This window comes from Triturus cristatus, chromosome 7 (genome assembly GCF_964204655.1).
Source record: "Triturus cristatus chromosome 7, aTriCri1.1, whole genome shotgun sequence".
NCBI classification, from domain to species: Eukaryota; Metazoa; Chordata; class Amphibia; order Caudata; family Salamandridae; genus Triturus; species Triturus cristatus.
In genome coordinates, this window is record NC_140590.1 from 289,212,173 (window position 1) to 289,238,474 (window position 26,302).

General features: G+C 44.6%; 1 protein-coding gene across 3 annotated transcripts in view; it reads right to left on the minus strand.

The window, feature by feature from the left end:
• LOC146809468 (excitatory amino acid transporter 2-like) overlaps positions 1–26,302 on the minus strand; it is a 968,543-nt gene that overhangs the window by 547,136 nt on the left and 395,105 nt on the right. For all 3 annotated transcript variants that reach the window (XM_085616310.1, XM_085616311.1, XM_085616312.1), the window contains one exon: positions 15,727–15,977. In XM_085616310.1, coding sequence (XP_085472436.1) covers positions 15,727–15,977 — 251 coding nt within the window. The remainder of the gene's footprint in view (positions 1–15,726; positions 15,978–26,302) is intronic.

The window sequence follows — 26,302 nt, forward strand, 5'->3', positions numbered from 1 at the left end:
CAAGTGAGACACTATAGCTAGTCGGTCCCGGGTTCATGGCTACTAAGGTGGTAGGATAGCTCAGTCCCTGCATACTGAGGTCCCATAATCCCAAGCATAGTTCTGTGTTTGCGGAGAATCCCTGAAACAGCTTCAGTGATGCCAGGGAAAACAGCCTTTACAACGCAGGCTGAGCCACGCATGTTGTTTTCCTGCCAGCGTAACAAAACCTGCCTATACCACGCATCTGCCATAACCACGCATATGCATCATTAAGGCAGATAGTAGACTAGTGTCCGGATGGGCGGGGAGAGGAAGTTTTGGAAACAGGAAACTCCAGACGTGGACAGCTAAGTGGGGCTGGGGTCGTGTTTGGGGAAGGAGGGGTAGATTTGAGGGGTGGGGTCGATTTTAGGGCTTAGGGAAGGAGTAGAGATAGTTTGAAGGGCTGGGGCACAGTTAGGGGGGGGAGTTTTTAGGGGTGGGGTCGGATTTAGGGTTCAGGGTGGGGGAGGTTGGGGTATTTTTTTTTAAAGTGGGCAGGGTTTTAGCCCTCATGGAGTTTTAAGGGCAGTGTGAAGGTACCTTTTAGGGCTCAGTGTGGGGTGCTGCAGTCAGGGTCGTTTTTGGTAGGGGGCAAGATTTTAGGCCTCAGAGTGCGGGGAGGGGAAGGGGTAGTTTTAAGGGAAGGCGGGTCGATTTAAGGGGGCTCAGGTAGGGGGATAGGATTTTGGGGCAAAAGGCGGGTGGTTGAGGTAGTAGTAATTTACCACAAAAATCCCTGTAGCAAACATGCCTTTACAACAAAATTTGTTCTGAAGGCATGCGTGGTAAAAGAATGCGTGGTTATGACACATTCATTGTTGGGATCACGTTGAAGAGGCACGAGTGGTTCAGCCATGTATGCTTCTGTCATACAACCTGAAGCCTGTTTCATAAAAAAATAATCCGTAAGTACATTGTAGGTTTGCTGGCATAAAGAAAATGAGTTACTTACCTGTAACTACGGTTTTCCAGTATGGTATCTTTCATAGATTCACATGCTTGAAACATCCCTGTCATTGTAGTGGGAGTCCCACTGTATACTCATAAAAGCAGTGGATAATAGTAGCCAAGCAGGCGATGGCACCCTCTAGAACACTTGAGAGGCTAGGTTCCTCAGATTTTCGAGCACAAGTGTGAAACATTGAGGACATAAGGGAAGCCTCTCAGGGGAGGAGAGTGGCTCGGATGTGACTCTATGAAAGATACCAATACTGGAGAACCGTAGTTACAGGTAAGTTACTCACTTTCTTCTCCAGTATTGGACCTTTCATAGATTCACATGTTTGAATCAGAGTAGCTAGCAGTTGCATAGACAAACATGTATAGATACAATCCAATATATACATATCTACCCTTAGAGGATGGTGGGTAACAATATACATGCTTATACTAAAACATATATAAGATATAATGTAGCTATTTACTATCAGTATACAAACCAAGTAAGATAAGAAAACAAAATTGCATAACATCATCATAAGCTGGCAAAGACACATAATGCCAAAGGAAAAAATATGTCTAAGACTAGAGACTTACCTTATTGAAACAGATGGCGTTGAACCGCCTGTCCTACCGCTGCTTCGCTGTAAGTTCCCATATCCAGACAATAATGCTGCGTGAAAGTATGTGCACTCTTCCATGTAGCCGCAAGGCAAATCTTGTCCAACGGTACTCCAGCAAAAAGAGCGTCAGAGAAGGAAACTGCTCTTGTAGAATGTGCTTTGGCCTTGAGCGTAAGCGGTTTATCCGCCTTAGTATGACAGAGCTGAATAGTAACACCAATCAACTGTGCAATACTTCTTTTTGTGACAGCCTACCCAGTCTTAAAGGCCTATAAGAGACTAGCATGTTGATCCGTTCTGCGTAGCTGCTTGGTCCGTTGTAAATAGAACTTAAGGCACCGTTTGACATCCAAGGAGTGGAGAGATTTCTCTGCCGGTGAAAAAGGTGCGCAGGACAACAGGTTCATTAAGGGGGAAACTGAGATGGAACCTTCGGGATGGACTTAGGGTTTGTTCTCAGTACACATAGTCCTCTGTAAAGCGTTAGTAGGGCTCTCTTAGGGTGAAGGCTTGAATTTCACTTACTCTCCTTGCAGAAGTAAGCGCGAGAAGCAATGCCACTTTCCAGGTGAGAAACCTGAGCTCAATATTGTGAATTGGTTCAAACAGTGGTTTCATTCGTTGAGGCAGGACTACATTAAGGCGCCATTCTGGCGGGGAAGGCTGAATGGGAGGAAAAGTCCTGAATAATCCCTTCACAAACTGTTTGATGATGCGAAAAGAGCAAAGGGAAGAAGTTTGGAAGTGCGCCTGTAATGGGAGAGGGCCGCGAGATGGACCCTTACTGACACATACGCCAGACCTGATTTCGCCAAAGATAGGAGATAAGGCAAAATTTGTTCAGGAGATGAGAGAAGAGGGGAATGCCATCTGAAGGCACCAAGAACAAAATCGTTTCAATTTTAGTCTATACGTTTTAGTAGTGGACTCCGCTCTGAACAATATATCCCTACAGTCTAGGGGGATTACTAAATCTTTGAACTCATTGAACTCAGGTTCCAAGCAGGCAACTGGAGAGAAGCTGGGTGCGGATGCAGGATTTGCCCCTTGCTCATGGTTAGCAGAGTCGTTGTTACTGTCAGGCGATAAGGCTTGGATTGTGACAGCAGGAGTAGCTCAATGAACCAATGCAGGTGGAGCAAGGAGGATGAGCTGGCATGGTTCCCTTTTCATTTTCATCAGAACCCTGGAGAAGAGAGGGCATGGGGGAAAAGCATACGCGAAAATTCCTGACCATCTTATCGAAAACGCATTCCCCCATGACCTTCTCTGAGGTTCCCTGCTGGCGAAGAACAGGCATTTCTGGTTCCCTTGAGATGCAAACAGGTCTAAATTGGGTGTTCCCAATTTCTGGAATATGGAATCTAGAATCAGCTGATCGAGTTCCCACTCATGATTTGTTTGACGTAATCTGCTCAAGGTGCATGCGAGATTGTTCTTTACTCCTGGGAGATACTCATCCTTGATGGCTATGTAATGCTGTAGTGCCCATTCCCAGATCCTTTGAGCTTCCAAAGATAGGATTGGAGATCCCGTTCCTCCCTGTTTGTTGAGATAATGCATGCTGGTGGTATTGTCTGTACAAATGAAGACTGAGGATGCCCGTATCCTTGGGAGAAATTACTGGAGGGCTAGGAAAATTGCTCTTAGTTCCTGAACATTGACATGCATTTCTGACAGAGCTAGACTCCATTTGCCACTTATTTGGAGGTCCTGAAGTTGCGCCCCCCAATCTTCCAATTACGTATCTGTGGTCAGAACAAACTCTGGAAGAGGAGAGAGGAATGACAGCCCCGCAAAGAGATTGTAAGCGGATTGCCACCAAGGAAGTGAGCTTCTCATGATCGGGGTGATCCGAAAGATATCCTCGAATTATCCTGTTATTTGAAGCAATTGTTTGTCCAATTGCTCCTGAAAAGGTCTCATTCTTTGACATGGTGAGGCACCATGCGGATACCAGAAGACATCATGCCGAGCAAAGATTTGAGTTACAGCAAACAAATGATGGACGGAATGCTGACAATGCAAACATTCTCCCCCAGTCAAAAGATCTGGGTTAAATCCATTGTTCTTTTGCCCACTACACCACCCCAGGTTGGACCCAGCCATATGCAAATCAGTCTTGACCCTGTGCCCCATGGGAACAGTCCAGACCGAACTGCCAGACTAGGTCCTCTCTGGACCGGAAACAAGCATCCTGGGACCGGTTTCATCCATCCACTCCGGATCACCGACCGACCCCTGCCCTCATCACGTCTTCAACAAGGCCGACGCTGTCATCGCACCCCACTTGCGAGACATCATCAACACATCCTTCGACACCGCCACCTTCCCTGAGAGCTGGAAACACGCCGAACTCAGGGCTCTACTCAAGAAACCAACAGCGGACCCCACCGAACTCAAGAACTACCGCCCCATCTCGCTCCTCCCGTTTCCAGCCAAAGTCATCGAGAAGACCGTCAACAAGCAGATGGCCGCCTTCCTCGAGACGAATGGATCCCTCGACCCCTCACAGTCCGGCTTCCGAGCCAATCACAGCACCGAGACCGCCCTTATCGCCGCCACCGATGACATCCGAGCCCTGATGGACAATGGAGAAACAGCGGCCCTCATCCTCCTAGACCTCTCCGCGGCATTCGACACGGTCTGCCACCGCACCCTAGTACAGCGCCTCAGCAACATCGGGATCCAGGACAAGGCGCTGGAATAGATCATCTCCTTCCTCGACGGAAGAACACAGAGAGTCCGCCTACCACCGTACAAGTCAGAGGCCTCCGAAATCATCTGCGGCGTCCCTCAAGGTTCATCTCTGAGCCCCACCCTCTTCAACGTCTACATGAGCCCCCTCGCGGCCATCGTACGCAAACACAACCTCAGCATAATCTCCTACGACGACGACACCCAGCTGATCCTCTCCCTGACCAACGACCCCACCTCCGCCAGAGCCAACCTGCACGAAGGGATGAAAGAGGTAGCCGAGTGGATGACGACCAGCCGCCTGAAACTGAACTCTGACAAGACGGAGGTCCTCATCCTGGGCTCTTCACCCTCCGCCTGGGACGACTCCTGGTGGCCTCCCGCCCTGGGCACCGCACCCAAACCGACAGACCATGCACGCAACCTGGGCTTCATCCTGGACTCCTCCCTCTCCATGACCAGGCAAGTCAACAACGTCTCCTCGGCGTGCTTCAACATCCTACGCATGCTACGGAAGATCTTCTGGTGGATCCCCACCGAGACCAGGAAGACCGTCACCCAGGCCCTCGTCACCAGCCGACTGGACTACGGCAACGCCCTCTACGCCGGTACCACCGCCAAGCTCCAGAAGAGACTCCAGCGGATCCAGAACGCCTCAGCCAGACTCATCCTCGACATCCCACGAACCAGCCACATCACCGGACATCTGAGAGACCTTCACTGGCTCCCCGTCAACAAAAGAATCACCTTCCGCCTCCTCACCCACGCACACAAAGCCCTACACGACCAAGGCCCGAGCTACCTCAACAGCCGGATCAACTTCTACGCTCCCAAACGCCACCTCCGATCAGCCAACCACGCCCTCGCCGCCGTCCCCCGCATCCGAAGAGCGACTACAGGAGGAAGGTCCTTCTCCTACCTGGCCGCCAAGACCTGGAACTCCCTCCCGACCGACCTGCGCCTGACCCAAGACCACCTCTCCTTCAGGAAGAAGCTGAAGACCTGGCTGTTCGAGCAGTAGCGGCACCCCCCCCCCCCCCCCCCCCCCCCAGCGCCTTGAGACCCTACGGGTATGTAGCGCGCTATATAAGTGTCACTGATTGATTGATTGATTTCAGGGTATGTCACCCTTCTTCGGCCAGGCTAGCTTGAGTCCAGTGGCAAAGTGAGCAAGGGACCCACGTCTGGGCATTCCCATCCCACTTAGGGCAAAATGTGTTACAGCAAACAAATGATGGACGGAATGCTGACAATGCAAACATTCTCCCCCAGTCAAAAGATCTGGGTTAAATACAACGTTCTTTTGCCCACGACACCACTCCAGTTTGGACCCAGCCATATGCAAATCAGTCTTGACCCTGTGCCCCATGGGAACAGTCCAGACCGAACTACCAGACCAGGTCCTCCCTGGACCGGAAACAAGCATCCTGGGACCGGTTTCAGGGTATGTCACCCTTCTTCAGCCAGGCTAGCTTGAGTCCAGTGGCAAAGTGAGCAAGGGACCCACGTCTGGGCATACCCATCCCACTTAGGGCAAAAAGTGTTACAGCAAACAAATGATGGACGGAATGCTGACAATGCAAACATTCTCCCCCAGTTAAAAGATCTGGGTTAAATCCATCGTTCTTTTGCCCACTACGTCACCCAAGTTTGGACCCAGCCATATGCAAATCAGTCTTGACCCTGTGCCCCATGGGAACAGTCCAGACCGAACTGCCAGACCAGCAAAGATTTAAGGCAACAGACAGAAGCGAACTCTCTTTTGTAGAGAGTGTGAGCCAGAGATAGAATGGTGTTCTCACTTTCTGTGGATAAGAATGCCTTGTTTTGGAGGGTATCCAATGTTGCTCCTAGAAACGTTATCCGCTGTGAAGGTATGAAAACGGACTTTGAATAGTTGACTGTTAGCCCTAGAGAGCAGAAGAGCTGTAGGCACGAGGAGATAGCCTCCGAGGCTTGATGAAGAGAAGGAGTCGAGATATGGGAATATCTGTAGGCCTTTTAATCGTAGGTATGCTGCCATGGCAGCAAGACACTTGGTAAAAACCCAAGGAGAGGAGCGGAGGCCGAAGAGAAGCTCTTTGAGTTGATAGTGCATGCCTGCCACAGTGAAACGGAGACATTTTCGATGCTTGGGATGGATAGGGATATGTACATATGCGTCCTGTAAATCTAGGCTCGCCAGAAAATCCAAATGGTTCAGAAGCTGTAATATCGCCTGGAGAGTTACCATGTGAAATGACTTTTTCTGAAGGTATTTGATTAGCTTTCTGAGGTCCAGAATGGGACACCATTTTCCCAACTTCTACTTTACCAGGAAAAAAACAAGAGTAGAAGCCCTTTCCTCTCCAAGAGCGTGGTACAAATTCTATTGCTCTTTTCTGGAGCATGATCAACACCTCCTTCTGTAGCAATTGAAGATGGGGTGGTATTGATTTTTGAGGTGGGTGAGAAGGTGGTGCTGTTGCGAAATCTAGGGTAATACCCTATTTTATTATATCCAGGACCCATTTGTCTGTGGTTATTTTCTGCCATTGACCTAGAAAACGAGAGTGAGTTTTCTTGGATGAAGTAATCACAGGAAGAGCGGCAGGCGGTGAGACCTCGTCACTGTTTTCTGACAGCATCCCTGGATTGACCTTGTTGCTTCCTTCTGGGCTGTCTGGAGTAAGCAGCCTGTGGTGGTGCACGATATTGCTGCTGATGTTGGTAGGAAGGGCAAAATGATGAATAAGCCTGAGGTTGGTATTTCTGGTAGCAACATCGAAATTAATAGGCTCCTCTGCCACGTGCTCCACAAAAGGGGGTCTTCCTGTATTGGAGTGCACCTAAAGCCTTAGCTGTGTCAGTGTTAATGGTTTGTAAGGCGTCATCAATATGTTTGTCAAAAAGAGTCTCACCATCAAATGGCATGTCAGGGCGGATCGTTGTTGCCTTCAGCCAACCCTGATGCCTGAGGACGGCCACTCCAGCTAGCTGATGAAAGGCTAGGGAAGCCACAGCCATAGAACCATCCATAATTTCCAAGGCAGATCTTTCCCCCTCAAGAAGAATTTTTCTTGCCTCTAGTCTTTTATTCTCCAGAAGGAGATCCATATAAGGAGCGATATCGGATCACATTTGGCAGTCATATCTTGCTAATATCGCCAGAGCGTTAGCCACGCGTACAGTAGTACCTGAAGTGGTAGTAAATCTCTTGCCAATATTATCAAAGCGCCTTCCCTCCTTGTCAGATGGTGCAGTAATAGGTGCTAAAGGATTCCTAGATCTCCGTTGGCCAGCCTGCAAAAAAATTGGAATCTGGTTTAGGATGCTCTACCAGACAAGCTGGAGCATCATCAGGAGCTCTATATTTTTTGTCAATCCTGGGCAAGACCGGTATAATCGTGGTGGGTGTTTTCATTACCTTTCACACCTTCCTCTCATGTGTGATCTATAATGGGTACCGCTCTCACAGTCTTTCTAGACAGATCCTTAAAATTATAAAGAAAACAGTCAGACTGCTTGACTGTCATTGACAACTGAAAACGTGAAACCGCCCTTTCCATTAGTGTGTGGAAGCCGCCAATATCTCCTGGCAGAGAATCCGCAGTTTGAGGAGATGGAGAACCAGGCATTGAAATAACATGGTCCACCTATTCATCACCTATTTTCCCTTCTTTCTGAGGTTGACACTCCCCAATCTCTCCGTCATCAGAAGTGTCATGTTGTTGTGATGGTAAAGCAGTATCCATCACAGGGGAAGCCGTAGGAGTAGGCTCAGACCTACGTGGAGGAGATGCCATTGATAAAGATGCAGGAGGTGGTGACAGCGGAGGTGAAGGAGCAGTTCATGAAGGAAAACGAGTGCAGTAGTCATGTAGCATGTCTTGTAGATCTTGAACCAAAGCCACAGGAAGGTGGACCATGGGCTCACCAACAGGCTCCATGTATTGTATTTTTGCACGTGGATGGTGATATTCCTGCTGATAGTAACTTTCATAGTCATCCTCATCATCATCCTGATACTTAACATGGAGCTGAGAGGGACTATGAGCAGGACCAAACATTCCATCATGATCAGATTCCTCAAAAAATGTTGAAGGTCGTAAAGGTGAGACTTCTGCAGGATTATGGAAAAAACACATCATCGACGGTGTCGTTGACGAGAACATCGTTGACGGGTATACAGGCATTAGTTGCAATGTCGACGGTCGCTTACGACCAGTCATGGGATTACAGCGTTGTCAGCTTAGTCGAAGGCAGCAGTGTTGGTATTGTCGACTAGGACATGCTATGCGCAGAAGGAGATATCATAGGCACTATCGTCGACGATGTGGTAGCGGTCGTCGCCGACGCTGTTGTAGACAACGAGGAGGAGGTCATCGACAGAACCAATGTCGTCGATGAGGATGCCGACAAGGAACTCGTTGTCGTCCGAGTCATCGTTGACGAGGGAATCGTCAGCGGAGTTGGAGCCTTCGTCGCTGCTGGAAGTGTCGTCAGCGGGACAGTTGTCGACAGTGCAGTCGTATCCGTCGTCTATGATGTAGTTTTCGTCAGAGATCTTCGACGGCGAGGTAGGTGAAATGCGTTCAGATGGTGATTTTTGTGCTGATGGGGAGCCAGAAGATAACACCGTTGACGATATAAGCTTCCTAGAGACTGTAATCTTAATGGATGGTTCTGAAGATTGTTTTTCATGTTTATGTGTTAGATGGCTTTTCCCCTCAGTAGGAAATGAATGCTTTCCTTTTTGTGAGGTGCCTGCATCTTCCTGACGAAACTTTTTAGAAGCTTTTTTTTTTTGGACACTTCAGGAGATTCATAAAGATCTTTCTCTCCTTTTAGATGTTTCATAAGAAGCCTGTGAGGTAGAGTTCTCCTCATCCTCAGAGACGACATCAGATTTACGTTTCAGTCTCTGAAGTCAAATCAACAACCTACCCTCTCTATCTTTAAGGGTTTTGGTTGAAAAGGTCCTACAAATCTTGCAATCCTTTACCTTATGTTGAGGGTAGAGAGAGTAGAAACAGTTCATATGGGGATCTTTAGCATGAAGCCTCTTCTTACTGCATGTTCCACACGACCTGAAGAGACCTTTCTTTGAAGCATCCAACTTTTTGAGTAGAAACTGAGCAGAGCTCAGGGAGACTCCACTCCCTTTCACACGACGTGCAGTAGAAAACCTGAGGAACCTAGCCTCTCTTAGGCGTGCTCTAGAGGGTGCCGTTGTCTTATTGGCCGCTACTTAAGTTTGGTTCTTTTTTTTAAAACAGAAAATGGATAGGCTATTGCAGTGACTGTTCATGACATTGTAGCCTATGGTAGCAGTGGCGGCTGGTGACATTTGAAAGTGGTGAGGCGTAAACTTTCTGTCAGAGTGCACCGTGGCAAGCGAGTGAGCCTGAACCTCTTAAGAGTGTTCGGGAGGATTCTCCCCCGAGAACATTTTGAAAAAAGTGTGGGTAAATAGTGCCTTTTCAAGCAAAGTTGAGAAGCACAGAGACTAGAGCTGCAAACACACATAGAGCCCGCTTTAGCACTGTGACTAGGACTGGTGCCACACACAGAGACAGCTGCAGCACAGAGACTAGAGCAGTAGATAAGTGGGAGAACTAGAAACAAATAGAAGTGCCATACATACACTAAACAGAACACGCTTTCAAATAACAGACACCCCAAACATAGGATGCTCCATACCCAGATGAACGCAATGGGCAATTGAAAATCATAAAATAAAGGACACACGGAGTATACACATGGAAACAGAAATACCCGAAATACCACACACACGCTCAGCAGCAAGCAGAACGTGGACATCAAATAAAAACAAGAGGCAGGCCCAAATACGGAAACTGTCACAGACACTCCGAAACGCTAAATGTCACCTACATATTAAATGCCATAAAGAACAACTGGCACAAACATACACACACGTACCGTCTGTAATATAAAGATAAGCAGCTACCAAACACAATAAATGGTATACGTACAAACGAAACGGAACACATCCACCAAAATGACAACAACACCCACGCACCAAAAACTCAAACTTACATAATACCAAAGAGGAGACAGAAACTAGTTAACAGATGTACAAGTAAATTAAATAAACTCCAAATAGCACAAAACAAGTGAAATACATACAAACCAAAAGGCACACAAGATTAATCTAAACCCACATGTGCAAAATCTGCACGAGACACTGTCAGAAGATTTGGGCTGAGTGAGGAGGCTCTGGGCATTCAGTCACTCTGACACTGTGACAGACTATACCCAACACAGACCCGCAAGCATGAACAACGAGAATTATACAACGCTATTAGCTTTAAAAAGAAAGTCACAGCGCTAAAACCTAACACAGCAACTGGCAACACACAAGCTTAGTGCCATTTTGAATGAAAATATGTTTAGAACCAAAGTGTTGCAGCATTTAAGTGATTTCTTTCCTGTAGCCCGTTTACTAAGTTTAAAGTAACTATTCAGAAAGAAGTCTCAGCTGAGCTAGGCGAAAAATGTTAAACTCTTTATACCCATGACTTCGCCTTTTTGCAAACCAAAATACAGTGCTTAAGTTTACTCGATCTACAGAGCTGGATTCAAAGCACAGACTAAGCATATAGCATGAATAATGCATCCAGCACAGCGTAGGAGTGTAAACGTACAAGTTTAAAAAACACAAACAAACTCTGGCCTGAAGATGAAAATGGTGAGTGCCAGGCAGGCAGCCACAAAGCAAACCTTCTGATTTACAGGACATGTTTATACCACACATCACCTGACTCGGAAGGTGGGACTGGGTGAGTCTGGGAGTAACAAAACACGAGTACCATTTCCAGGGCATAGGTGCTGTTTTGTAAAAGCACGGCACTGCTCAAACGGCACAGCTGCTCTCCAGCCCCACGCATACCACTTTAATCAGGAAAGTAAACACGCCTGTCTATGTACATTTCTGGTCACCAGCTAATAACTTTCAGAAGCACGAACCTTTTGTGAACTAATTTCAGAAGTTGGTGTAGTTTAGCGCTGCATAACAGTCACTCAGTAACACTCAGTCAGTCAGGTCGTCTCATAAATTACATTCATTACGTTCATTTCTGCTTATGTGCCCATTCACCGGCCGGGGCGTGAACGTGCTCCCTGCGCCGTAAAAAGGGGGTTGGAGCCGAACTTCACCTAAGTCAATATTTTGTGTGCGACCGACCACCCTTCTTGAAAAAAAAATTTGTCTGAACGCATTTTACAGAGTGCTTAAGAATGGTTTTAAGCGCTACTTTTTTGGGCAAATAACTTGGAATGCGAGACTAAGGGGCATATCAACAACAACCGCCGATTTTTATCGCTGAGATAGCGTGCTATTAGCAACGCTTATCTCAATAGCGATAAAAATCCTGGTGCTAAGTGGCTAACGTGAGATTATCGCTGGAAACCCAGCGATAATCTCACGTGAGCTTGTTGATAGGGACAGACAAACTTAGCCATGGTATCCTCCTTCCATAGGATATCATGGCTAAGTCAGAAAAATACCAGACGTAAAAAAGCAGCGTTAACCGCGGTTAGCGCTGCTTTTTTTGTCTCTAACAGGGTTAGCAATATTCTTGATAATAGGAGAAATGTCGCTTAGCGACATTTCTCCTATTATTTTACTCTGGAACGCCCCCTTTGCATCTCATTAGAGATGCAAGGGGAAGCGTAGAGTAAAAGGGTGCTAACATGAGAATTTGCATGTTAGCACCCTGTTGTTGATAGGGTGCTAGTTTTATCTCTACTTTTTTGGCTTTTAAAGCCAAAAAAGCAGAGATAAAGCCCTTGTTGATATGCCCCTAAGGGTTTCGCCCAAGATCACTCATTTTGCTCCAAAGTAAACGCCATCAATAGAAGCCAGCGTCTTCCCTTGCCACTTATGGTATGTTTATCCACCAGTCCGCGGCGGTTGCCCACTAAAGCTGGCACGGGGTACTGCTGCCTGGTCCGCTCGGCTAGCAGGACTGGCGCTGGCCCAGAATGAAGCTATGTGCAGCTCACACGCACCTTAAACAGGAGCATGCCAACTTCCATCCCTGCTTTTTTTTTTACTGCTAAGGCAAAGAGGAGTCCTTGTGGGTTAGAACTCTGCATTGGCATCTATACATATATTTCACCTGATGTTGTCATGTCTGGTTATTTTAGAGAGGTCAACATATGATCACTTCGCTGCATCAATTTTATAATTGGTATACATAGAACGACTATATCGCACATTAGCACAAGTCGAAGGTACCAACAACACCTACGTTACCCCAAAACGCAGTCGCTGCTCACAATATCTCCGGGGGGGGGGGGGGCGTGGGGCTGGGGTCACGCAGGAGTGGGGGCAGTGGGAGCTTAAAATAAAAAAATGAAAACTTACCCGACTTGCTTCGTGCCAACTCTGCTCCTGGGCCGAGGTCCCGTGTTGGCGCCTTCAACGTCTAGGAACAGCCGCGTTACTGGAGTGGCAACCCCTCTCAGCCAATACTAACGCTGCTCCAGCAGCGCCAGGATTGGCTTAGCAGGGATACTAGCCACCCTGCCACCCATTAGGAGACCGAGGGTTGTGGTGTTGATCAACCCTCGCTCCCCTAATGCGCAGCCACCAGCCAGTGCAGTGACTACTGCGCATGACTGGGCTGGTTGGAAAGATTCTCCGACCTAAACCCAACTTGCGCACTTGTGCTGCTGCCTGCTGTGCACTCCACGCCACCCCCTGGTCTGGCATGCATGTCAGTCAGCATGATGCCGGACCGGCCACCCCCTTCAGACTCTGAGGGGGTGGGCGGTCCGGCGTCATGCTGACTGACATGCATTGTTGTCAGTTCAGAGTCAGAGCCGCGAGGGAGCTGCAGGTGCCGCGTGGCTTGTACGTCAACGCCCCAGCGCCCTAATGGACGCACCGCCACTGTATGGTGGTATTATCTACTGCTTTTATAAGTATACCATGGGACTCCCACTACGACGAAGGGTATGATTCAAGCATGTGAATCTATGAAAGATCCAATACTGGAGAACACTGTGTTTTGCAATGTGCAAACATCTGTCAAAAAGGAGTGTCTTTGCTAGTAGTTTCTTTTCAAGATTGATTTCAGCTTCCATAAGTTCAAATGATGATGTATTTTCTAATGAGAGTGGGTATAAGGTTATGGAGCTTCTGGAAATTAAAGCGAGAAATCCCCCTTGCTTCAAGACCGGTCAAGATGACAAAATCCAGGGGAATAAGAAGGACCTGTATTGGAGCTGCTGTTGGGCTGAGCCAGGTTTCCATTAGGAAATGAATGTCCAGATGACGCACTAGGATCACGTCTGCTGTGTCAGTTGCATGTTTTGCAGCTGATCTGCAGTTGTGCAACATACATTTCAGTTTTGTAACTGCTTTCTGAGTTAATTTGGTGGATGGAAACTGTGTTCATTGCAATGGGGATCAGATTGTTGTGATTAACTTGCAGGGATGTGCCGCGGAGCCTGTTTGTGATATATATATATATATATATATATATATATATATTATCCCATACCATAGGTTATCTCGTCTAAAGAGCCTTTCCAATAGAGCGCACTCAGGAGCCATCTGCGTTTTCCAAGAAAGTTTTCAATTTATTAGCGTCCTTTACTGCATTAAGTCGACAAACGCGTTTCGGTGTGACCGCCTTCGTCAGTGTCTAGTCAACAACTTCAAAATGTGAGTTTTTAAATAAAGTCGTGCCATACAATTCATAAAAATAGAAATAGAAAGTGCTTCGTGATTTCAAATGATAATGAAAATAAAAGAAGGTACAAACGAAACTGTTGTTACTGCGGCGGCCATCTTACAATGGTCATTCTGATTTGGTTTTTACTTGATAAGGCAAACCAATCAGTTTTATCCTATCAAAACTGCCAATGTTGTCATATATTAAAGCATCATTTTCCTTATATATATGATAATTCATCATTTTAAAGTAAATTACTTTACGTTTCGAATAGGCAGAACGTAACAATTACTTCCACACTTTTGTATTTAAAGTACCCCAACATCGCGTACCCCAACATCGCATACCCCAACATCGCGTATGTACTGTGCGTACCCCCAACATCGCATACCCCAACATCGCGTACCCTAACATTGCATAACCCAACATCGCGTATGTACTGTGCGTATCCCAACATCGCATACCCCAACATCCCGTATGTACACACCGTACATACGTGATGTTGGGGTACGCGATGTTGGGGTCTGCGATGTTGGGGTATGTTGGGGTACGCGATGTTGGGGTACGCGATGTTGGGGGTACGCACAGTACATACGCGATGTTGGGGTATGCGATGTTGGGGTACGAGATGTTGGGGTACGCAATGTTGGGGTACGCAATGTTGGGGGTACGCACAGTACATACGCGATGTTGGGGTACGCACCGTACATACACAACGCACAGGGGTGTATGCCTGTACGACTCGTACCCCTGTACGACTCGCACCCCGGGAACAACTTTTCCCGGGATACGAGTTGTACAAAGTTCGCTTCGTAGCGGGTAATGGCATTCCCCGTGTACGGGACGTTTTCCGTACAAATCGTAAATCGGAAAGCCGATCCGGATCGTACTTGTACGGTTGGACTGCATTTTTACAATTTGTCCGGAAAAGTGTCCGGGTCCGTCTGGTACAACTTTTCACAATCCGATTTGTAAGGATAAGGCCGATCCGTACAAATCGGATCGGGAAAAGTTGTATGTTTCCTGTACGAATCATACTTCACGGGTCGGACGGGACTTGTACGATTTGTATGGAAAAATTTACCGATACGAGTCGGACGGGAAAAAAAAATACAGGATCAGTATCGGCCCCTTAATAATGTAGAAATTACAAAAACTGCAAAATAAATACAATATGTAGAGGAATCAAGATTATCTAAAGTAAACAATATTTGCTGGCCAAAGCATTTTGGTGTATCTCTTTGTAAAGAACAAGGATAAAATGTGTGATGCTAGACACTGCTTCAATTAGGAACAAAACTAAAGGATACTTTTAAACAAGAGAATAAGAAGTGATAAGACGAGGGAGCAGAAGAGAAGCAGAGACACTGGAAAATAAATAAGTAGGGCTGATGGAAGGAAAAGCTGAAAAAATCTATGATTAAAAGGAATAGGGATGACAAATGAATTGAAGTAGAAAACAAGAAGGTGAATAAAAAAGGAAAAGGAGGGACCGACAGGTGAGGGAGGATAAAGAAAGGCTAGAGTAGAAGAGTAAAGCAGAGAAGAAGTGATCAAGGTAGGGAGGGCAGAAAAGGAGGAAATATACAGAAAAAGAGGATAGAGAATAGGAATAATGGTGGGGAGAACAAGTTTCAGAAAATTAATCATCACTGTTAGGGGAGGGTCACATAGATTATGTAGCAGCAAAGATGTAGTGGGAGAAAATATCAATAAGGAATCAGCTGACAGTATATGATGAGAGAAGGAAAAAATACCTGCTGAAAACAGGCTTGCACCAGGTTTTCTGGGAACAGATTTCGAATGAGATCAAGGAAGGCATCCAGACTGGACACTTCCTCATTCTTGGTGGAGATGCTGACTTGCTTCTTCAGCTTGGGGTTCCCAGGATGGATTGACAACACCAGGATCACTCCAAGGACCGCTGCCAAAATTGTGGTGGACATGTAGTAGACCATGGCACGAGTACCCATCCGCCCGCTGGACTTAGCATCTAGACCAGCTAATCCTAAGGACAGAAACCAAACAGAAGAAATTCTGGGGTGGTGTGAAGGAGAGAAAGCAAATGCATTTTAGCAGTTCGTCACATTTGAGCTATCACTGTTTTTATGACCTTTTCATTTGAACTCCACAAAAAAAGGCGGCCTAGGGAAACAATATTTAAATATGGCAAAAAGATACCTGCTTTATAGAAATCGTTTACGACATCAAAGCAATGGCATAATCATTGCTTCATTTGAAATATGTGAATATAGTGAACAATCACTACACTTATGTTCTAAAGCAAAAACCATTTGTTGCACATTTTCCAGCTGATCTATCCCTAAAATAAAAGCTGATTTACCTTTCCTAGGTTTATTATAACCTCTGGATGTTGCTGAATATTCATGTATGTATGTAGAATTTCTATAGGGTTACAGAAAAGCTTAACGTTAGCAAGTGATATGAGAGGTACCTGGTGTGTGGACTGTTAATGTAGTGTTCTTTAAAGAAATACGTCTTCAACTCTTTCCAAAATTGAATCAGAGTTGAGAAGCCCCTTATGGATACAGGGATGTTATTCCAGATCCTGGATACATAAATGGAAAAGGCCTGCTGCATTATTATTTTTGTTTTATTTACATTTCTAAGTCTGCAGTCTGATAGTGTACTGGCTGTAGGCGTGTTGATAGCCAGCAGAGATAGTGATCATGTCTTCAAGATAGGCAGGGGGTGCTGGGCGGGATAGCTTTATAGTTGATGCAGCTGGTTTTCAGGCTTGTGCTGGCCGGCAAGGGGAACCAATGGAATTCCATCAGGATGGGGGTGATGTGATCGTATTTCTTCAAGTCATGAATGAGGCGTGGATACTGCGGCTTGAAGAATGCTGTTAAGAGGTGCCAGTGTGGAGTCTGGGAGGCTAGAGAGCAGGGTATTACCACCATTCAGATGCAAGAGTACAAGAGCTTGAACAGCAATTTTGAAGTTGCTTTCTGGAAGAAATGGTTCACTTTTTTTTAGAAGAGAGACCTGGGACCAATCAGTTTTGTCTTTTTGTGTTCCTTGAGGGTGAGGTTGGTGTGCAGGGTGATATTCAAGTGACTTGGCATTCATCGAAAGTTGGGGTTTGAACTGATCAAAATTAATGTTATTGATCCAGGTGTGTTCTGTTACTTGTTAGTTGTTCTGTCTTGGTTGGTTGAGCTTCAGGTAAGCGCCGGATATCTAAGCCTTGATGATGTGCAGAAAGTGTTTGAAGTGCTGGATGTCTGAAGAAGAAGTGACTTTCAGGTAGAGTTGTATATCAGCTGCATTTTGGTCAATTTTGATGCGGTTATCTGAGTAGAGCACCAAGCAGCTCCATCCAGAGGTTGAAGATGACAGGGGACAGTAAGGAACCCTTGGGGACTCCACAGGTGTTATGTGGTACTGCCAATAGGTATTGACGTGTGCATGACCTAGTACAGACAATGGATCTGATGGCAGCAGTCTTGGGTCATATGTAACAGTCCCTTTTTTAGTGCCTGTGGCACGAGGATGTCAGTACGTTCTTTCTAGGATGAGCATTACCGCATTGGCAGATGTTTAAGGGAGAAGAATATGCTAACGTTCGCATTGTGGTCTACAAGAAAATCTGAGAAGAGATGGGCTGTGTGCACAGAAGCTATGTGCATCATGGTGCTGCAGACCTCATGTTCTGAAGGATAGTGGTATAGTGCTTTTAATCATGGGTGACACTGGTGATGGTGAATTGGTGAAGGCAGACCTCTGCTTTGCTGGCAATCGAGCCCTAGTGTCCTTGAGGAGGTTGGACTATATGTGTGTGTGCATCAGGGACCTGTATGTGAAAAGGATCCTTGAGTGACAGAACTATAGTTCAACAGGCGAGAAGCTTAGTGTTTCTCCAGTGGAACAAGGAATTGCATGTTACAAGTTTCCAGATACGACTGCTATTTGATGAAGGACACCACTATAGACTATCTATGCACATGAAACTGTAAAATCTGTGCTGGGGCAGAAGAGATATATTGGGCTACATAATCTGTGATGGTACAAGAGAGACCTCAGCAGAGGTCCTGGATGACATAAGAAGATAAAGGACTCCACATTAGTGTATAGCCTGGACCTATGACAGACGTTGGTTGAGCAGTTATACTATCAGGTTCAAATTTGGACTAGGTCGGTTTTTTGAATCCCTGATATAAACCAGTCCAATCGGATGGTACAGATGAAGGATATCCTTCTAATTCCATGGATATTTCTGATTTTAAATTTGTATCTAAATTAATTGGGCAGATTTGAAATATTAAGATTTCATAATTTAACATTGTATATATTCTTTCACACGCACTTTTTCACACTGCGCACAGAGCACCTTATTTATGTTTATTGCCTTTGTAGTAATTTGAACTATATAGAAGCAATTTATTTTAACTCAGAAAAAGATGTGCATGTCTTTCGTGGGTCAATGGTTTATTCCTTTTCTTAAGTTCTGGTGGGACTGTTTGTGATCTTTTCTTTCCCACAAGTTTATAAATTCTCTTTTCAAATTCTTTTAACAAACATTTCTTTCCATATATTATGTAATGCCCCAGGTTCTGCAGAACACAGGGTAAACCCCACGATACATTGTATACTATCAGCTAGGAAGAAATCCACTATGTCAGGCATGGGGCAGGCAAGGTTTGTTGCTTTCGTGCATACTCCATGTTTCGAGCCTGTGCATATTTTGAATGATGTAGTTGAGATTGGCATTTGTTCATTTGCAAAACATTCGTAGGTGATGAGATGCATGGTTTTGTGTCAGTTGCCTGTATCATTGGCACAGCTTTTTTTTAAAACAACATTCTTATTATAGCTTCCAACAACACAAGCACCACCTGTAAGGGCTCAAAGTTAGACCAGTTTGCATTTCCATATGTGCAGTACATCAGTTTTCATACATTTGCAGTGGAGTCATTCAAGGATAGCAATATAATGCATACAGAACAGTATTGATAATAGCCCATCCCAGTGCAAACAGCGACACCCCCACCCCACTCTGTCCCACCCATGCCCCTGCCCTTGTGTCTCTTTTTTTCTGTGTTCCCCAAAACAGAATTTATTGGGGTATATCAAGAAAGAACACACTGTCATGTCATACAATGTTATCATTCTCCTCAACAAGTAACCACGACAGAATAACAGTTTTTTTCAACTGTGCAGGAACTTTTCCACCCTTCACTGCCCCCGAGCCCTCGGAAATGCCCAAAACTTCTCTAGCCCTTGTAGGGGTTCTAAGTGACATCCACTCTGTGCAAGTTGTCCTATATAGTTCTTGTTTCCATCTCATGCCCCAATGGTGTCCCATCGCCCCATTCATCTCTTGTGCATCCCCCTTGAGGAGGTCTAGTCCCCAAAATAGATATAGTTTCTAGGGGGTACCCGGCATCTCCCCAAGTGAGGATGGTTTAGGGTTCTTCATGGAATCTATTAATCTCTCCCAGTCCCTGGCCATGACAAGTGTTCGTTGGCCACACCTGACTTCCTGGAGCAGCACTATGCTCTTGTTTCCATCCAGCCCACAGTTAAAATTCCTTTTTCACACTGCCACCTGGGGTCTCATTGGGGCTTCCAGTTCCTTGTGATTTCCTGCATTGCAATGATAAAGGCTAAGCCGCAAAACTTGCTTGTAGCCTTAGTTTTGACAGTGTGCTGGAACCAGCTGTATAGACAATGCCCAGAGGTGCACATGACCGCCTTCTCAGTGACCTAAGCCAGTACTCCACTAATTTCTTCTCAGTAGTCTGCAAGCCTACGAGGTGTAGGAATTCAGCTCCCACTTCTCATATATCTCAGGCACATAGCCCCCTCAACTGCGAAGTATCCGTTTATCCTACTGGGGGTGAGGTACGCCTTATGCAGCACATAAAGATTGATATCAGTTCCAAAATGATCTCTCAGCCCCCCTCTGGAATGGGGATCCCCAGATCCTCCTCCCAGCGGGCTTTAAAGGTGCCCAAGGGTAGTAGCATGTTCCCCCTAATTGTTTTGCATAAGCAGGTAACAGCTTTAAAGGTTCCCGAAGAAGTGACCAGGTATTGGCAACTTTTAGCATGAGGTGGTTCTGCCATGCCCAACTCTCCATATCTGCAAATTGCTATCGTCACCCCACCAAGGAGGAGGAAATGGCCCTGAGGCACGTCATGTCCCGAACCGTAAACATAATATCGAAAACAAAATGTCGACTGGACAGAATATCGAGTTTTTAATATAGAATGGACAGAATATCGAATTGCCAAAATATTGTGGTGAAGAATATCGAAAATCAGGTAAGAAATATCGATTTACATAATATAGAAGTAAGTAATATCGACAGTCATAATATAGTTTTTAAAAATATCGATTTTTTTTATTGTGTTTTAAGTGTTAGTATATGTGTTAAAAGTATGTATTAATTTTGGAATGTATGCTTGAATATTTTTAAAGTAATGAATTTTATGTTATTTAATTTTTGTGTAATTTAATTCCGTAGCGGGTTGTGGGTTTATAGGGAATTAGGGTGGGAAGTAATTGAATTATAGTACATTAAATAATAATTTTTAGGAATTACTAATTATTTTTAATTTAATTTTGCGTTGTACTTCTGTAGCGGGTTGTGGGTTTATAGGGGAATAGGGTGGGAAGTAATTTAATTGTTATTAAGTAATTATTAATTGGTATTGATAATTAATGTATTGTAATTAATTATTAATTGGTAATTAATTTTTAATAATTGGTAATTATTTGTTATGAATTGGTAATTAATTTATATTAATTGATTAATTGATAATTATATTAATTGTATTAATTTATTCGGAGTGGGTTGTGGGTTTATAGGGCAATAGGGTGGGAAGTAATTTAATTATAATTAAGTAATTATTGAAATATTTTTGTGTATTGATAATTTACTGTTAATTATTAATTGGTATTTTTGAATTATTTATCATTTTTTTGGTATCGAAAATTAATTGGTTGTTGATTAATTATTAATTGGTAATTAATTTGTATTCATTGGTAATTAATTTGTATTAATTGTTTAATTATGTTAATTGTATTAATTTATTATTTGTAGCGGGTTGTGGGTTTATAGGGGAATATGGTGGGAAGTAATTTAATTGTAAATAATTAATTATTGAAATTATTTTTGTATATTGATAACTAAATTATTAATTAATTATTAATTGGTATTATTTGTATTTCTTAATTTTTGGTATTGAAAATTAATTGATTGTTAACTAATTATTAATAGGTAATTAATTAAAAACATATTGGTATTTATAATTAATTAAATATTTTGTGATTGGTAATTAGTTTTAATACTTTTTTATTGGTATTAATAATTAATTTATTTTTAATAAAATATTAAATTATTATTTTCCCTACTATTGCACTCACTGGAGTGGGAATAGTAATTTTTACCCCTACGCTATCCAACGCTTTCCCTACTATTGCACTCACTGGAGTGGGAATAGTAATTTTTACCCCTACGCTATCCAACGCTTTCCCTACTGTTGCACTCTTTGGAGTGTGAATAGTAATTTTTACCCCTACGCTATCCAACGCTTTCCCTACTGTTGCACTCACTGGAGTGGGAATAGTAAATTTTACCCTCCCGCTATCCAACGCTTTCCCTACTGTTGCACTCTCTGGAGTGGGAATAGTAATTTTTACCCCTACGCTATCCAACGAGTTCCCTACTGTTGCACTCTCTGGAGTGGGAATAGTAATGTTTACCCCTACGCTATCCAACGCTTTCCCTACTGTTGCACTCTTTGGAGTGGGAATAGTAATTTTTACCCCTACTCTATCCAATGCTTTCCCTACTGTTGTACTCTTTGGAGTGGGAATAGTAATTTTTACCCCTATGCTATCCAACGATTTCCCTACTGTTGCACTCTCTGGAGTGGTAATAGTAATTTTTACCGCTACGCTATCCAACGCTTTCCCTACTGTTGCACTCACTGGAGTGGTAATAGTAAATTTTACCCTCCCGCTATCCTGCGTTAAAAGTTTTGAATATTTTTTATTAATATTACGTTAATATATATATGTATTAAAAAATAAAAATGTATGTTTATTTTTTTTTAACTTACATTCATTATTTATTATATTTAAGTATTTTTAAGTATGTTTTAGTTAATTATATTTATTTTATTATTTTTACATTACTTTTAAGACATTTTAAAAAAATCGATATTTTGACTAACTATATTTTTTACAACGATATTTTTGATTCGATATTTTTGTACTTGCCTGTTTGTAGATAGGAATTCGATATTTTTGCATTCTATATTTTGTCAACGATATTTTGGCAGGTCGATATTGTGGCATTCTATATTATGTAAGTGATCCGTCCCGAACAGAACTCTTCAAACGAGAGAAGCACCTCAGCTTCAAATAAGTCCCCGAACGTCGTTGCACCAGCTGTTACCCACTCCGTTAGCTCCCGCCAGCCTCCTCTCCCCCATGTGGGAGCGCTTACAAAAATTCCAGTGGTATGTTGGGAGACTATGATATTCTCACACACATCTTCTGCAGACTTCTAGTCCAGCAGCATCACGGTATGCGGAAATCCGTGGTGTCGCTGTGCTTAGGCATTGCAGTCTATATAGTACTCTAGTCAGGCTGTGAAGATAAGGTACAAAAGGGCCCATTTCCTGTCTGGGGGTGAGTCTACCCACTAGCAACTGCATCAGCCATTGGAGCTGTGCTGCAAATTAGTCTGTCTCAAAGTCGGGTACTGCCAACCCTCCGTCTCCCACTGGTCTCATTAATGGGGTAAGAGTCACTAACCTGTGGCTAGTAAGTGTATCAATCTCTCGAAATATCGCCCGAGGGATCTAAACTGGCAGTACTACAAAAAAATACAATAGGCAAAGGAGGGCTACCATTTTTAGTAGTGCAACTCGGCCCACTACCGATAGGGGAAGTGTTTTCCAAAACTCAATGCTTGACCAGAGCGCTCGGATGGCCTTCCCCATGTTCCCCTCCAGTAAGTCAACAGGATTGTGGTAAATCTGTACCCCGAGCTAGGGCAAGCAGCAGGGTTCCCACTGCAACGTCTTCAGTCCCTCCGGGGAAGTCAATGGAGACAAGTGTGGGGAATAAACAAGAATTCTGCCAGTTAACCAACAGTCAAGAGAGGGAGCCGAATCGCACCCGGAGACCTTGAGCATCCTCAAATGCCCCTGTCGTGTCATGTAAGAAAATCAAGAGGTCATCTGCTTATTACGCAATGTGGTGGGTTTCGGCACCCACCGTTATGCCTTGAGAATCGTTCCCAGCACTGGCATAGAAAGTCAAAAGCTCCATCGCCAGAGCAAAAAGTAGGGGCAAAAAAGGGCAGCTCTGCCTGGACCCACAATATAACTTTTTGCAGATGATACAATTAGTTCGAACCCAAGCCGTGGGGTATGTATATAGTAGCTTGGTCCAGGCTAGGAACCTCTGTCCCAGGCCAAAGTGTACCATGACACTACACAGGAAGGCTCATTCCAGGCCTTCTTCATGTCCATTGCAAAGATCGCTACCTCCGCTCTGTCATAGGTGTCAGCCTCTAATGGTGTAAGGAGCCTGAAAATGTTGAGCGCCGTGTTGCAGCCAGGAATAAATCAAGCTTGGTCTGAGTGTATAAGTGTATGCATGTGGTGAAGGAGCCGGGTGGCTTGGATCCTTCTAAGGATTTTGTAATTGTGGTAGGCCTTCCTGTCATGGGCAGGGCATGATCAAGGCCTCTCATGTGGAGGATGGCAATAATCCTGTGTCTCTATTTGTCTCGTAGAGGTCCAACTGTTTGGGGGCCAGGTCCTTTACATAGGTAGAAAAGAATTCATTCGGGAATCCGTCTGTGCCTAGTGTTTTGTTCCGGCCCATGGATTTTATGGCTGCTTGTATTTCTGGAAGGGTGATTTCTCCCCCCCGACCCAGTACTTCAGCATCCTCAGGAGTAGCAGCTGAAAAAGTCAAGGGTGCTAAGAAGGCCTCAATGTTGTCAGTCGGACGGTCGGAGGTAGAGGACAGTATAGTAGTTATAAAATTCCTGGGTATTATCTGTCTGCTGACAGAGTTTGGCTCCCAGGTCTGTGTCTAGCTCTACAGTAACTGAGGCCTGTTTTGCCGAGTTCCCAAGCCATGTGAACTGCGAGCCGGTGCGGTCTCTCTCTCTGCATGCGCTCATACCATATAATTTCTAGAATCAAAGCATCTTAATCTTTCTACCTGCTCTGCGACTCTCTCCTTGGCCTCTAATAGGCCAGGCTGCAATTCTGGGTGACCTGGTCTACGTTGTTCGATAGTCCTTAGTGCCTCTTTAGACGACAAGACTTCAGTCAGTAAAGTCTGTTGGACTCCAACTGATTCAGCTATGCTACTATCCCTGATCATGGTCTTAAAAGTATTCCCTAGTCTGACTCAAGCTGGCCTTCCTAAAGCTAGATTGGCTACGCTGAGAGCCACTCTTAACGCTTCCGCCAGACTCATCACTGGCTCCAGAAAACATGACCAAATCTCTCTGGGCTTAATTCAGCTTAACTGGCTATCCATTAAAGCAAGGATTCGTTTCAAGATAGCTTGCCTGATGCACAAAGCTAGTCATTACAACTCCCCAGTCTACCTAGCGAAAAAACTTGAGCTATTGGGATCAAGTCGAAACTTAAGAAGTTCTAATACTCTAATTTTGAAACCACCCAAATTCAATAAGAAAAGAACATACAACCGTGATTTCTCTGGTCTTGCTCCAAGAATATCTAATGCTCTTCCTCCCTTCGACTACCTCATTCAAATAACATGTCAAGTGGCTACTACTAAATGACCATCTACAGCAATAGCCCTTATGCCATCTTTAATCCACTTCCATCGCCAGCTTGACAGTCTTTTTACCTGTCGCTCAAAATGTGTTAAGTTCCTTTTTGATGTACTGCCTTCTGTAACTGTTTTTAGGTCTTTCTTGCGTTCTATTTTGTAGTGTACCCATGTACTGTACCCACCTCTTACCATGCACCTTCCTTTGCACAGTGCTCTGATACCCTTTTTGGGTCATGTTCGCGCTTTATAAAACTTTTCAAATAAAATAATAAATATCTCAGAGGATATCCATTATCGTACTCTCTGTTGTCATGACTCTTTCCGGGAGGCGTCAGTGGTCATCTCTCAGGATGCTCAGGCCCACTCCCAGGGTATCAATCTTTATTTGTAATGGTTCTCTGGAAGCGGTAATGGCCTGTAGGATGTCTTGATGAGTGTGTTTCTCCAGGGGTCCCACTTGTGGTGCTGACATTGTGTCTGCAAGTACACTGTCAGCCGCAGTGTTCGGGGACAGGACTCCCGAGTCCAGATCCTTCTTTCTGGCGACTTTATCCATGGCATTGAATTGGAGACGGGTGGCACGAGGTGCCTGGAGGGTGTTCCTGCCTCTCCAGCACAAGCATAGCAGTATCTCAGCACAATGAGGACGGCTGGAGCAAGATCTGGCCCGCCTCGCTCAACTGTCAGGGTGCGGAGGTTGAGAAGTCAGGATTGTGCTGGGAGTTCACTTTCTAAAAATTGCAGTAAGACAGAAGAGAGTGCCTTACATGCAGCACAGGGTGATCAATCAGGGCGCGTCCCCGGTATGGTGGTGAGCAGTCCCTCTCCTCCAGGCCCTGCTTTAGAGCACGTGGTCAGGGCACCCAGTGGGCCTCACACATTGCCTTTTTAGGTCAAGCATCAGCGCGTATGCGCTGTCTGCAAGACCTATAGTAATGGATAAAACCACTTAATGCCTGCCTCCTGCATTGGATTGGCCAATTCCAGTGTCGTTCGTCTTTCCTGCCTCCTGTCTCATCCGCGCAGCTGAGAGCTCACTTCCTTCCAAGGCTCAGGAGCACTGGTAAAGTACAGTGTACTTTCGCTTGCCTTGTCATCTCCTGTTTCAGTGACATTTTTTCTTTATTGCTTTCACTGTTTTCATTCCGCTTCTGCTTCCACGTTCTTTATAGAGCACCATGTTACTTTGAAATTTGTAGGGGTGCATCATAATCCCGGTTAGTTGGCACCCACATATTTAGTGGAATTGTATTAACGTGTGTCTTTGAATTGTAATACTAAAAGCATCATATATTAGAACAAATTAAATGTAATTATGTCATTTATGAAGCACAATGTAGTGTTTAAATGACAATGTATTAAGACAACGCATAATGAATTGGTTCCCGTATAATGTGATGCATTAGGTTTAAACGTGCACCATATTAAAGTCTGCACGTGTAGATTTGCTTATTCATATATGTCGTTTAATGAATATCAATGCTTATAGTGTGATTCTAGAAATGTGTGTTTAAATTGTGTAAAGGCCTG